This window comes from Panthera leo, chromosome B4, assembly GCF_018350215.1.
Source record: "Panthera leo isolate Ple1 chromosome B4, P.leo_Ple1_pat1.1, whole genome shotgun sequence".
NCBI classification, from domain to species: domain Eukaryota; kingdom Metazoa; phylum Chordata; class Mammalia; order Carnivora; family Felidae; genus Panthera; species Panthera leo.
This window is the reverse complement of record NC_056685.1, coordinates 51,115,692-51,128,542: the sequence shown is the minus strand read 5'-3', so window position 1 is coordinate 51,128,542 and position 12,851 is coordinate 51,115,692. Positions and strand designations below refer to the sequence as shown.

At 31.8% G+C, this 12,851-nt stretch overlaps 1 protein-coding gene across 8 annotated transcripts in view; it reads right to left on the bottom strand.

Annotated features, from left to right (window-relative positions):
* PIK3C2G (phosphatidylinositol-4-phosphate 3-kinase catalytic subunit type 2 gamma) overlaps positions 1 to 12,851 on the bottom strand; it is a 347,337-nt gene that overhangs the window by 283,084 nt on the left and 51,402 nt on the right. For all 8 annotated transcript variants that reach the window (XM_042945913.1, XM_042945912.1, XM_042945916.1 and 5 more), the window contains one exon: positions 5,032 to 5,134. In XM_042945913.1, the coding sequence (XP_042801847.1) occupies positions 5,032 to 5,134 (103 nt within the window). The remainder of the gene's footprint in view (positions 1 to 5,031; positions 5,135 to 12,851) is intronic.

The following is a 12,851-nucleotide window of genomic DNA, read 5'->3' as shown; positions in this document are numbered from 1 at the left end:
ATACGCATAAACACACATGCGTGCGTGCATGCACACACACACACACACACACACACACACACACACACACATTTTCACACCATAACTCCTTGATTAGCTCTTCTGCAACAGGCATTCATGAAAATCCTGTGCAAGTCTGCAAAGGAGAATGCAATATAACTTCCCCGTAATTGCACCATTTTCACTATACACAGCTGTTAAGTTTGAGAGCTTAATGCCTGGAGTGCATGCAATCTTGGATGTTAATACACAATCTATTTTTAAAACTGCCTATTAGAGCTCCTGACAGGAAACATCAGAAGGAAAACCTTTATATGGCCTAAGGTCAAAGGTGTATCATTGGGCTCTTTTGTGAGGAAGAAAGAAGTTGTTACATGGAGAAAATAAGGTCATAACTGTAATACAATACCTTGAATGCACGCTAAAAAAAAACAAAACAAAAAAAACCCAAAAACTTTCAGAAGAAGAAAAGAAACTTCTTTCAGAAGTTAAAACAACCAAAGCAAGCATATAAATAATGACTTATTTGCATCTTTCTGTATAGCATAATCATATTCATTTTAAAACCACTTTACTTGGCTTCCAGAGATGCCTTTGGGGGAGAAATTGGCCTTTGTCATATTGTCACTTACAAGGAAAGTTTTGTTTTGTTTTGTTTTGTTCTTATTTAAGGGAGCTCAAAAGTCTAGAGAACAGTCTTGAGCAGTTGTCCATGGAATATATCATACACTTTACTTTTCTCCAAAGCTGAAGGCATACCTTCATCTTAAGGAAAAAGTTAAGGTTTCTTTTTTTTTCCTTTTTCATACAAAAATCTGCTGTCTGTGTTCTGTGAGTTTCCTTGAGCTAAAATGAAATTTGATTTTATGATTAATGTCAACAATGTTGAAAATACTTATCAAATTTGAGAGACATAAAGAGAACATTTTTTTAAAGACTCAATTATACACATCTAGTCAAGATGGAGATTGTAAAATTTTGAAATTTAGAAAGATTTATATGGACTGTCAAACTATTTTATGAATAATCTCATGGAACAAGAATTAAATTACCATATTTCTGTATAACACAAGCAATTTTAAAATAGGAAAGGCATCTGAGATGAATTGAATAGTACAATGTGCCTTGTACAATTAGAGAACTCTAAAAGTATCTACTGAAAGGCAATGGTGTCAATAAACTTAATGAAATGATAATTATCATAATGTTCCTAGCATTATATAGAAGAAATAAGCCATTGTATGTTGTTTTACTGGAAAGAAAATATAATTTTTATAAATGTTTTTATACAGCTAAAATTATGAAAACTGTAGAGAATTTTGAAACCACTTTAAACAATAGGATCAAGAGAGAAGAACATGCAGTATCTCCTTACCATATAGAGTTTGTAATGGTAAAAAGCTAAAATGTCATCCCTAATTTTATGACATTAGTAACTGATACTTACGTAGTCCCAGTTAGACACAGGCACTGCTTTAGGCTTTCATTTACATTTCTCAATTAAGTTACAATAATAATCATATTAGGTAAATATTATTATTCACATTTTTTAACAAGGAAAGTAGGGTGAATATAATAATTTATCCAAGAGAAGACATTTGATTTTGGTAGTATGGATCCGGAATCTCTGTTTTTAAACAAGATGCCAAGTTAGCGAATTTAACACTCTTTATTTATATTTATGGTGAGAACTAGGTTTATATGTTCTAGGATTAATACATAGAAATGATTACCACCCCTGATTCATCTGTCAGGTGTTCTTACTCCAGGCTTTAGAAGCATAGTTATCTCTTTCTTTTGAAACACATATCTCTATCAGACTTTTAAATGTATATTTGTTTATTGTATGTCTTCTTTACCAGAATGAAAACTCTGCATTCTAGAATAAGTACTGAAATGTCTTGTTTGTCTTTGTATCTCCAGTATTTAGAAGAGTGCCTATATGGTAGTTGATGAATAAATGAGTATCTGTCTGCACGTATTTGTTTCCTAATACATAATTCTGAATTTTAAGTAGGTTCGCTAACTTGTTCATTCACTATGTAAGACCCTCAAAGACAAGTACTAAATATTGCATGTAAAAAATATTCAATAAATATATGTTGAATTGGGGCACCCGAGTGGCTCAGTTGGTTAAGCATCTGACTTCAGCTCAGGCCATGATCTCACAGTTCATAAATTCAAGCCCCAAGTCAGGCTCTGTGCTGACAGCTTGGAGCCTGGAGCCTGCTTCAGATTCTGTATCTCCCTCCCTTTCTGCCTCTCCCCTGCTCACACTCTGTCTCTCTCTCTCTCTCAAAAATAAACACTAAATTTTTTAAAAAAATATTTGTTGAATTAATCAATTGTTTTTAGATTATATATAATGTACTTGCATAGTATCTTAAAGTAAACCCTTATAGATTTTAATAAGGATGTAATATCTTCTCTTTGAAATATGATGCTAAAAAATCCTTCAAGAACCAGTATTTGGGGCGAATAGAGACATGGGATGCCTTTTTAATAGTTTGTGTGGAGGCTACCACTGCTCTTTAACTGAGAGTCAGAGCCAGTTGAATCCCCTGTGCACTAAGCCCTTTGAAGTCTGGGATGTTGTTGATTTTGTTCAGTACTCTAACCTACTACACCACAGTGATATAGTTAATATGTGAGTAAATGGAGAATATATAAACTTCTGTGTCATCAAGCATATTATCTTTTTAAATGTTTATTTATTTTGAGAGAGAGAGGGAGGGGCAGAAACACACTCACACACACACACACACACACACACACACACACATACACACACACAGAGAGAGACAGAGAGAGACAGAGAGAATCCCAAGCAGCCTCTGTCCTGCCAGCTTAGAGCCCCATGCAGGGCTTCATCTCATGGACCATGAAATCATGACCTGAGCCGAAATCAAGAGTCAGGTGCTCAACCAACTGAGCCACCTAGGCACCCCATCTATTTTTAAATAACAGTGTTAGAGTAGGAGAAGTTGTGGTTGAGAAAAAGCATTTATACTTTTTATCTGTAAATTGTTGAATTGGCCAAGAGATGGTGATATTCACTATAGGAAGTAAAGTTTGTGAGTTGAAGCATAAAAAAAGCAGCCATGTAACTTAAATCCTGCTATGATCCAAATGAGACATTGAAAATTAGGAATTTCTAGTGATAATTATATACTTTACACCCAGAAATGACTATATTCTTGTCCCTGGATATGATGATGACAACAGCCCATAGATATTACATTGGCTGGAATTATGATATAGTGAGCTCTATGACTAGACTAGCTGTGCTCAAATTTCATCTCCTTCTTTAGTAGCTATGAGACTTTAGGCTGAGAACACCCTTATCTTCTGAATTTTCAGTACTTTTATTTAAAAAAAGGAAAATAATAGTAATTATCACTTTTTTTGCTCTTGATTTATTGTGAATAAATACATATAAAGCACTGATAACAGTACTTGGCATCTAATATATACTTAATATGGTTAATCATCATGGAACACCTATCATGTCCCAGACTTTGAGGTAAGTGAATATAGCCATGGAAAACAAAACTATCTATCTATCTATATAGATATCTATATATCTATATATCTATATATCTATATAGATATATCTATCTATCTATCTATATCTATATATCTATATAGATATATAGATATGTATATATACACATCCCAAGTATACTTGTCAGGTAGGTTGATAGCATAAAGTATGGGCTATGGAGACTGACTGGGCTCAAATCCAAGCTCCTCTGCTTACCAGTTCCATGAATATGATCTGGGCACGACCATGGAGCTCCTTGTGATTCAGTTTCTTTATTTTTAATAGTATTTGCCACATAGAATTATTGTGAAGATTAAATAAAGTCCCAGACTTAAAATATATGTCAGCATACATTGTATTCGAGTAGTGGTGTTAAATGGATTTAAATATAAACCTTAATTTACATGGAATTGAAATGTTAGTGATTTGTGAATTGCTACCAATGAAATAAGTTATTTTTTAGCAACATGAAAGTTCTCAAGGAGAGTAGAAATTCTAATCATATATTTTCGCTTCTTCCCCCATGTTGAAATGAAACATGATGATTTTAGCTTTTTCAAACCATTGAGGACAATTTGAAGACTCTTATGTTTATTAATATTGAGAGTATTAGTTGTACTTTATAATGTTTCTCTGTGGAGATTTCAGATGCATAACCCTGGAGCTGTCAACACTGGCTGAATTGAGTACCAGTTCCAAAAGATTTTTCTAAACAACTCTCTTTTGGCCTCATTATGTTATATTCCACATAGATATACTGCAACCTAATGCACCACCTGACACTTTTTATGATGAAACACCTCAGACTAGGAAAAAAAAAGTCATGCACTGGAAATCTGTTATCTGATGTAAATGACAGGGTGATGGGATTTTTGCTTAAAGCAGGTAATTGGAAGATTCTACAGATAAAGCTGCCAAAATATCAAAGTTCATTGCATACTGTGCAATTTGGGTTTGAAATAACTCAAGACATCACATAGGGAATAAAATTCATATCTAACAGCATGGAATTGTGTCATTAAAGCACAGTAATCCCTTTCTGGGTAGTTTTATTATATATATTATGAATATTAATCTGTCTTGATTTAAATTGTGTTGATACCGACAAACAATCTTCAAATAGAACAAGTTATTTTTCTTCTTTCAATGGCTTCCCCCTCACATTTTTTACTCTGTTCACTTCCTAGTGGCTTCCTGGATAGTATGAATATAATAACCTTAATAAGTTTCTCATAAGTTATTTTTCCAAGAGACCAATTGATTTACTATTATACCAGGGTTGCAGTAATGTGTTCATGTAATTGCTTCAGTTCGAATTGTTAACAGGCATTTAGGTAAATATTTCATTATGTTTCAGTAAACATACTCAAATGAACATGTATTCATTAAGCTATGTAATTCCAAACTGGCAACCATCCATAAAGATAGGAATATTGTCCTTAAAATGATCAGCTTGAAAATTCAAACCAACGCTAAAAAAATCTTACCTTTCGAGATAATTTTCCTGGAACTTTCCCATTTTTATGAAGAGTAAGTTGAATAACAGATTTATCTTTCTGAAATATTTTGTGGCTCCCCAAAGGGTAATCACTGAAGAAGAAAAAAAATGAATACAGTCATTTCCTCCAGAATACTCCCAAGAGTATTATTTTCCTCTCTGACTTTGTTTCTTTTCATTTTTTTGGAACTTAGTCTGGTAAAATTTTCTATATATCCTAGTCCTATATACTTATTTAAAAATATATCCCTATTATATTCATTTTAAATGATAAGATATTACAATTATTCTTCAAGTGCATCAAGTTAGAAAATGATTCGATATCTTTGCAATGGAGATAAATTATAATAGAGAATATTTTACATATCCAAAGTTAGTTGTTTTTTTTTTTTTTATACAGTCCTCTCAAAGCTGAGGACAACATCCTTCTGGGAGGTCTAATTGATGCCACAAAGTGTATGCAGGGACCACTGTATCAAGGAAGTGGAGCAGTGAGGTGGAGATGTCATGGGCTTTAGAGACAGATTTACTAGCTCCATGACCTTAGGCAAGCCAATTAAACTATCTGAAACTCAGTATATGTATTTTAGAGTTGATATTATTAATGTCCAAATGAAAGGGTTGACAAGCAAATTAAATAGAATATCCCCACATATTTTAGAAATTTCTAAAGGCATAATTTTCTTCTTCCTTCCTTTCCGCTCTCTCCCTGTAAGAGCCATTAAAAAGGATGAATTATGTTAATGTACTTTATTAAGGATCTTGGTTAAATGTATGAAGGATTTCAGTAGAAAAAACCCTTATATTAAAACATTTGAGGGGTGCCTGGTGGCTCAGTCAGTTAAGTATCCAACTTCAGCTCAGGTGATGATCGTGAGTTTGAGCCCCTCGTCAGGCTCTGTGCTGACAGCTCAGACAGAGCCTGGAACCCAGATTCTGTGTCTCCCTCTGTCTCTACCCCTCCACCACCCACACTCTGTCTTTCTCTGTCTCTCAAAAATAAATAAACATTAAAAAAATTAAAACATCTGAGGCCCTTAAGTTGACAGACCCATTTATCTGGAAAATTCACTAAACATTTGGGATCGGTTATTCCCAACAGTGACAGAGAAATAAAGCATTACTCAGTTGATAGCTAGTAAATTTTCTATAAATGTTCTTATTTTGACAACTGATATCTTTTTTAAGAAGACCCAACACCTATCCACTCCCTAAATGGTGAATGTTGGTATCCATAACATTTGTTTTACACCTCATTCCCACAGCCCCTGTTAGATTTCTGTCCCAGTACTCCCTGTATTGTTCCTTGAGTTATTTCTGCTGCTAGTCTACACATAAGGCATGGCATGTGTATTCCCTGAGTTCCTGCCTTCCTCACTGACCAAGTTCTGCAGCAAGGGCATTCTCCATATTCTATCACATGGACTCAAGTTCCTCTCCTTTCACTTCCCACCCCCAACTCCTCTTTCCATGCAGAGTCCTGTTTTCCTATTCCTATTCTGGGAAACATTTTAAGAGTAGTGGACCACCTTGCTATCAGAATTCCTCGTGTGTTGAAGGCTGGACCCCAGTCTAGAGACTTAGTCTCAGATATGGTTGCTGCTTTCTTGAACTAACTTTTTTTTTTCTTCACCCATTTGTATGTATACCCCTTACTAGGGCTTCCAAATAAAATAGAAGATGGCCAATAAATAAGAATTTCAGTAATAGTGAATATATTTTTTAGTATAGGTATGTCTCATGTACTGTTTGATATATAATTTCAAAATTTGGGATTTTTTGAAACTGAAATTTAACTGGAAAGCCTATATTTTCATTTACTAAATTTGCCAATTCTACCCCTTTCTAAAAGTAGGATCTAGTTCTTCTCTTATCTTGCCTTCACTCTTTGTGTGTTTGTGCATGTGTGTGTGTCTGTGTGTGTGTGGCAGGATCTGAGTAGTTATCAGATTTTGGGTAATTACCAGAGTTTGTAAGTCTCTTTTTTACCCCTATAATTCATCTCTCTCTCTCTTTTTTATGTTACATTATGGGAAACTTCTGAATTGTACTAAGCTGTGGGAAACAAAACAGATAAGAAAAATTCTCCTCTTTCCCTTTTTCCAGAAGAATAGTTTACTCAGAGTTTATGGCACTTTTTTGTAAGCTGAAATAAATACATTTATTTATTTATTTATATTTATATTTATATTTATATTTATATTTATATTTATATTTATATTTATATTTATTTTATATTTATTTATATAAATATTTATATATATTTATATATTTATATATTTATTTATTTATATATAAATATATATATATTTATATATATATAAATCTATATAAATATATAAATATATTTATATATTTATTTATATATAAATATATATTATTTATTTATATATATATCTATATAAATATATAAATATATTTATATATTTATATTTATATATATTTATATTTAAATATATATAATATATAAAAATATATATATTTAAATATATACATTTATATATATTATATATATTTATATTATTTATTTATTATTTTATTTATTTATGTAAGCTAAATACATATATTTTTCTGTTAAAAATGAAATCATTTTATTTTACCTGTGTCTCTAGCCTATAGCTAAATATTTTTTAACTTACTTTCTAAGACTTTTTTAATCAGAAAATTTAAACTATTTTACCCATAGCAATGCCTTCTGCTGTTATTGCTGTTTATATTAACTATGAGTTTTTATTGTTTTCTTTCATTTGTTGAGGTTACTGAATCTTCTTTGAGTCTCTTCTTTATCTTTAGAGGCTTGGAGACATAAATATATTTTTATATTTATATTTTTTATATTTATATTTTATATTTTTATATTTATATAAAATTTTATATTTATATATAATACATATATTATTTATACATAGTTATATTTATATTTTATATAAATATTTATTTTTATATTTTATATTTATATATATTTTTAATCTTCCAGTGGTTACCTAATATTTAAATAACATGTATCTTATTTTTTCCATTGTAACCTCAATTTAATCACTGTGTACATCACATTCTCAAATAAGCCTTAGCACCTAAATATGACATCAGTTTGGTTCTCCCACATTGCCCTCCAATTGCCCTCCAATTGTCCAAATGGGGACTGTATGAATTGTAGGTCTAGATTCTCTTATCACTTAACTGATGAAATCAAGAAAAGTGTAAGTAAAACAAAGTTAGAGATGGGAATTATAAAAAAGACAGATGTCTGAAAACATTCTATTTTTAACTAAAAATATCTAAATAGACTCTCAATTGCCTAAGTTTGATATCAGAGTAAAGGAAGACTTTGATATAGGATGAAGGGTCTATTGATTACAACTTTATGTCTTCTTTCTGGCATAAACCAAACCTACAAGTAATTATCTTTAACTTCTAGTTCCACATTCTTTATAAAAAGCATGTACTTGAACTTGAGGAACAACCTGAATAAAGAATTGGTTTAGATTTTTATAATTATTGCTCTAATCATTTAAAGTTGTTTCTTCCACATTTAATTCAGCAGTAATAGTTTTTAATAATTCCTTTTTATCAGTTGTTATAAAGAATTCAACTTAGGTGTGCCTGGGTGGCTCAGTCCATCAAGTGTCCAAATTTCTTGATTTTGGCTCAGTTCATAATCTCACAGTTTGTGGAATTGAACCCATCCTTGGACTCTGCACTGACAGCCCAGAGTCTGCTTGGGATTCTCTCTCTCCCTCTCTCTCTGCTCCCTCCCACCCCCTCCCCCCACAACACACACATGCTTTCTCTTTCTATCAAAACAAATAAATAAACATTAAAAAAAAGAATTAAGCGTAATTTTTTTTCAGAGCAACACTCTTTTTTTGTTTTTTATACTTATATCCTTATATAGAATCCATCTGAAATGCATTTGTTGAGTAAAGAGTGATGCATAGTTCCAATTTTAGACATTTTTCCAGTATACTGGCAATTTTATTGAACACCTCTAAAGAGGATGTCTTTTCATCTGTGACCTGTTGTATTCATCACATGACCAATTTTCATAGATATCTGATTTCTGGACTATAAGTATTCCTTTAATCTATATATCTATTCCTGTGCCAATAACAGATTGCTTCAATTATTTAATTGAAGCATATTTTGAAGTGTGGAATTGAAAGTCACCATTTAAAAAAATTATATTATCTATTTTTGCACGGTTTCTCTTCCAGAACAATTTTAGAATTAGTGTGCCAATGCTAAGGATAAAATGCTAATATAGTGCAGACTTATATTTAATTTATGGAATTATATAAAAAGAATTGGTATTTTTATAATATTGAATCTACTCCTTAAGGATAAGTATATTTCTACATACACTCTAATTCTCTTTTATGCCCTTGAGTAAAGTGTTAGTTTTCTTTCCAATCGTTCTTACACATATGCTTTTTGCAAGATATTTTATAGATTCTGTTCTATTATAAGTCAGAGGGTTTTTTTTTTTTTTCACAGTATTTATTAGTTGGCTTTATATGTTAATTTATCTGGTGGAATCCTGTTGTAATACCTAATGGTTTTCAGTTGATTATTTTGGATTTTCTAACAGAAAATTATTTTCTTTAAAAATAATCATTGTTTTGTCTGTCGCTTTCCAATATGTTTTCTTCCTTTTGTTTTCTTATCTTACTGTGATGTATAGGATATGAGGCACACTGTTGAATAGTAGCAATGATGGTAGACATCCTCCTCTTTTTCTTGCTTTTATCGGAAATGCCTCAAAGGATTAATCATTGGATGTATTCGCTCTGTATTCCTGGTTTACACTTTTCCTGTTCTATTGTATTAAGAATTTTAAAAAAAATTATAAATAAGTTTCAAATTTATCAGACGGGCTTTCTGTATCTGTTAGGTGCATCACAGTGAGAAGATCATTTTTTCTTGAATATGTTAATGTATTAATTACATTGATAGATTTTCCTAATTTAAAATTATCTTTACATTTTTATGTAGACTTGTCCCCGTAGTAGGTTTAATTTGCAAGTTTTAAAGGTTTTTTTGTATATGTCAAAACTTAGAGAGGCCTATAATTTTAACATTTTGTTATCTTTACTTGTTTTAGGCATCATAATTAGGTCAGACTTGTAAACTGCATGTACCTTTTTCTCTGTCCTGGAACCGTTTCTATAATTGAGAAATCTCTAGTCCTTGAAGGTTTGTTGCAGTTTAACTAAAAACTAACTTTCACTCCCCACTGCGCATTATTTTTACTTTTATACTTCTCTCATTGAGCTAATTTTGAAAATTCATCATTCCTTAGGAAATCGTCTTTTTATAAAGCTATCAAATGAATGTCTCAAGTCCCTCCTATTTTAAGTATCTTTCAACATTTTATCTAGGAGCTCCACAATCCCCTTGCAACTGTTTCCTCCTTCCCATGGTATCACTCTTCTTGTTTTACCAGGTTTTGTAGTAATATTTTTTCCTGTCCTTTCATGAGAATTTTGGTGCGCAGGTAGGTAGATTTGCATTTTAATATACTAATTTAGTCCTGAAGATCTATATCATCATTCTAATTGTGGGAATATCATGTATGGTTTTGCATGAAAAAGATCTCAAAAACTGGAAAAGAAGTACAGTTCTGGTCCAGATATCTCATTTTGCAAATAAGGACACTTATATTGACAAAATAAGATCAGAGATTAGAACATAAATATTTGAAGTAAAAATAGCACACATAAAACTTACTTATAGATTCAAGCATTCCTGGTATAATGTGATACACGTGTTTCTTTTTTTCCATGTGTTTCTATCCATATAAGGGTACAGTGAGGTGTTTTGCAAATTGTGGGCTAAAAATAAGAGGTCTCTTGGGAAAAAAGGGTTGGAAGAGACCAGTCAAATCAATAAGGTCTCTAACCAGAGCGCACATGCACATACATACACAAATCTTTAAAAAAATTTTTTTTTGATGTTTATTTATTCTAGGTGGGGGGGGAGGGGGAGAGAGAGGGAGACACAAATCTGAAGCAGGCTCCAGGTTCTGAGCTTTCAGCACATGGCCCCACACGGGGCTTGAACTCACAAACCGCAAGACCTGAACTGTAGTTGGATGCTTAACTGACTGAGCCACCAGGCACCCCTACATACACAAATCTTAAAAAAATCAGGACAGTTTTTAAAAGACACACTAATTTTAAAAATATAAAGAAGTATCATGGTAAGTAAAAGAGTTGGCTTTATTTGGTTAGAAGTGAATATGAGAAAGTTTGATGCTTCTGAATACAGAAGCAAGAGCAAAAATGCCCAAAAATTGTGGAAAATTCTGCAATAAACATTTTCAAGACAGCCCGAGGCCAAGGTGAGAAAAAGAATGCATGTTTGGTGAATGGTCAGTGGTCACTGCCTCAGCAACTTCCTGAATGCTTTGCATTCAGCCACTGTTATTTAACAGAACAATACATTAATATGCCAGAATGTTTTACATGTAGTAAGGTAACTTCTATGAATAAGCTAATTTATGTTAGAGTAACATGTTATATTGCAGAAGAGATTGTATTCAGTACCTCATTTTTTCAGGTATCATGTTTAAAATACTAACAGTCCTTTTTAGGTATGTTAACAATAACAAAACTATTATTGTCCTAGAATTGTCACTTAAGATTAAGTCTCTGATCTTACAGAGTCTCCATTAACCATAGCACTTTCTAAGAGCTATAAACTACTATTCATCACTTTGCCATCACTCTTCTTGGCAAGACCACCATTTCAATCAATTTGTTTGTAACCACTAGACACATGTGGCTATTGAACACTTAATATGTCACTAGTCTGAATTCAGATGTGCTCTAAGCATAAAATACACTTTGAATTTTGAAGACTTAGCACAAAAAAAAAGGAATGTAAAACATCTCAGTATTTTTAAAATTGTGATTACATGTTGAAATAATTTTGGTTAAATATTTGAGTTAAGTAAATAAAATATGTATTAAAATTTATTTCTACAAGTTTCGTTTTATGTGTTTTTCAAGTGGCTAGTAGAAAACTTAATTATGTGGCCCACGTTACATGTCCATTGGACAGAGCTGATTTAGAGGAAATAGAAGAGAGAAAAATAAAAACAAGGCATTCAAGAATAGAAAGGTTGGTATACAGAATTTAATGAGTAAGTTGAATAAGGAAAAACTGGTTTGTGTTTGATGACTCTAGGTATCAGGAAATATAGGAAGAAAGCCTACCATCCCAAGAGAAAGAGAACAAAAAATATTGCCACTACGATGGGTAATATTGGAGAACAGGACTTGAGCACTAAGAGAAATCCCATATTTAGGTATTACTATACCTCTAAGGTGAACATTGGAATTATCTACTTCAGATTATACCAATGATGTTTTTTCTCAATCTGGTAACATTTTAAATTGGGTGCTTAGTAGTTTCATTGAACATTCATGTAAAAAACTTTGTTAAATGAACTGAGTCTTTATGATACAATAAAAAGTTTAGTTTTTCTTCATATATACGAGTAAGTCAGAATTCTGCACATCCACTATTTGTTCTCTCAACAAGTATTGGATTCCATCTATGTGTCAGTCACTATCTTCAGAACTGTTATGAGTATACCTGTCATTTAAAATGAACACCACAGTCTGAATCCTTGTACATAATTACTTCTATTTCCTATTCATAAGTAGCTCATGTTATTTTAAAGTATTTCTATAGCAGAATGTTTATTTAAGGAGAGATTAATGACCTTAACACCAAAAAATGATATGCAAATAACCTCAAATGTGTCTTATGGGCAAAAAAGACATCCTAATCCTAAATAATATT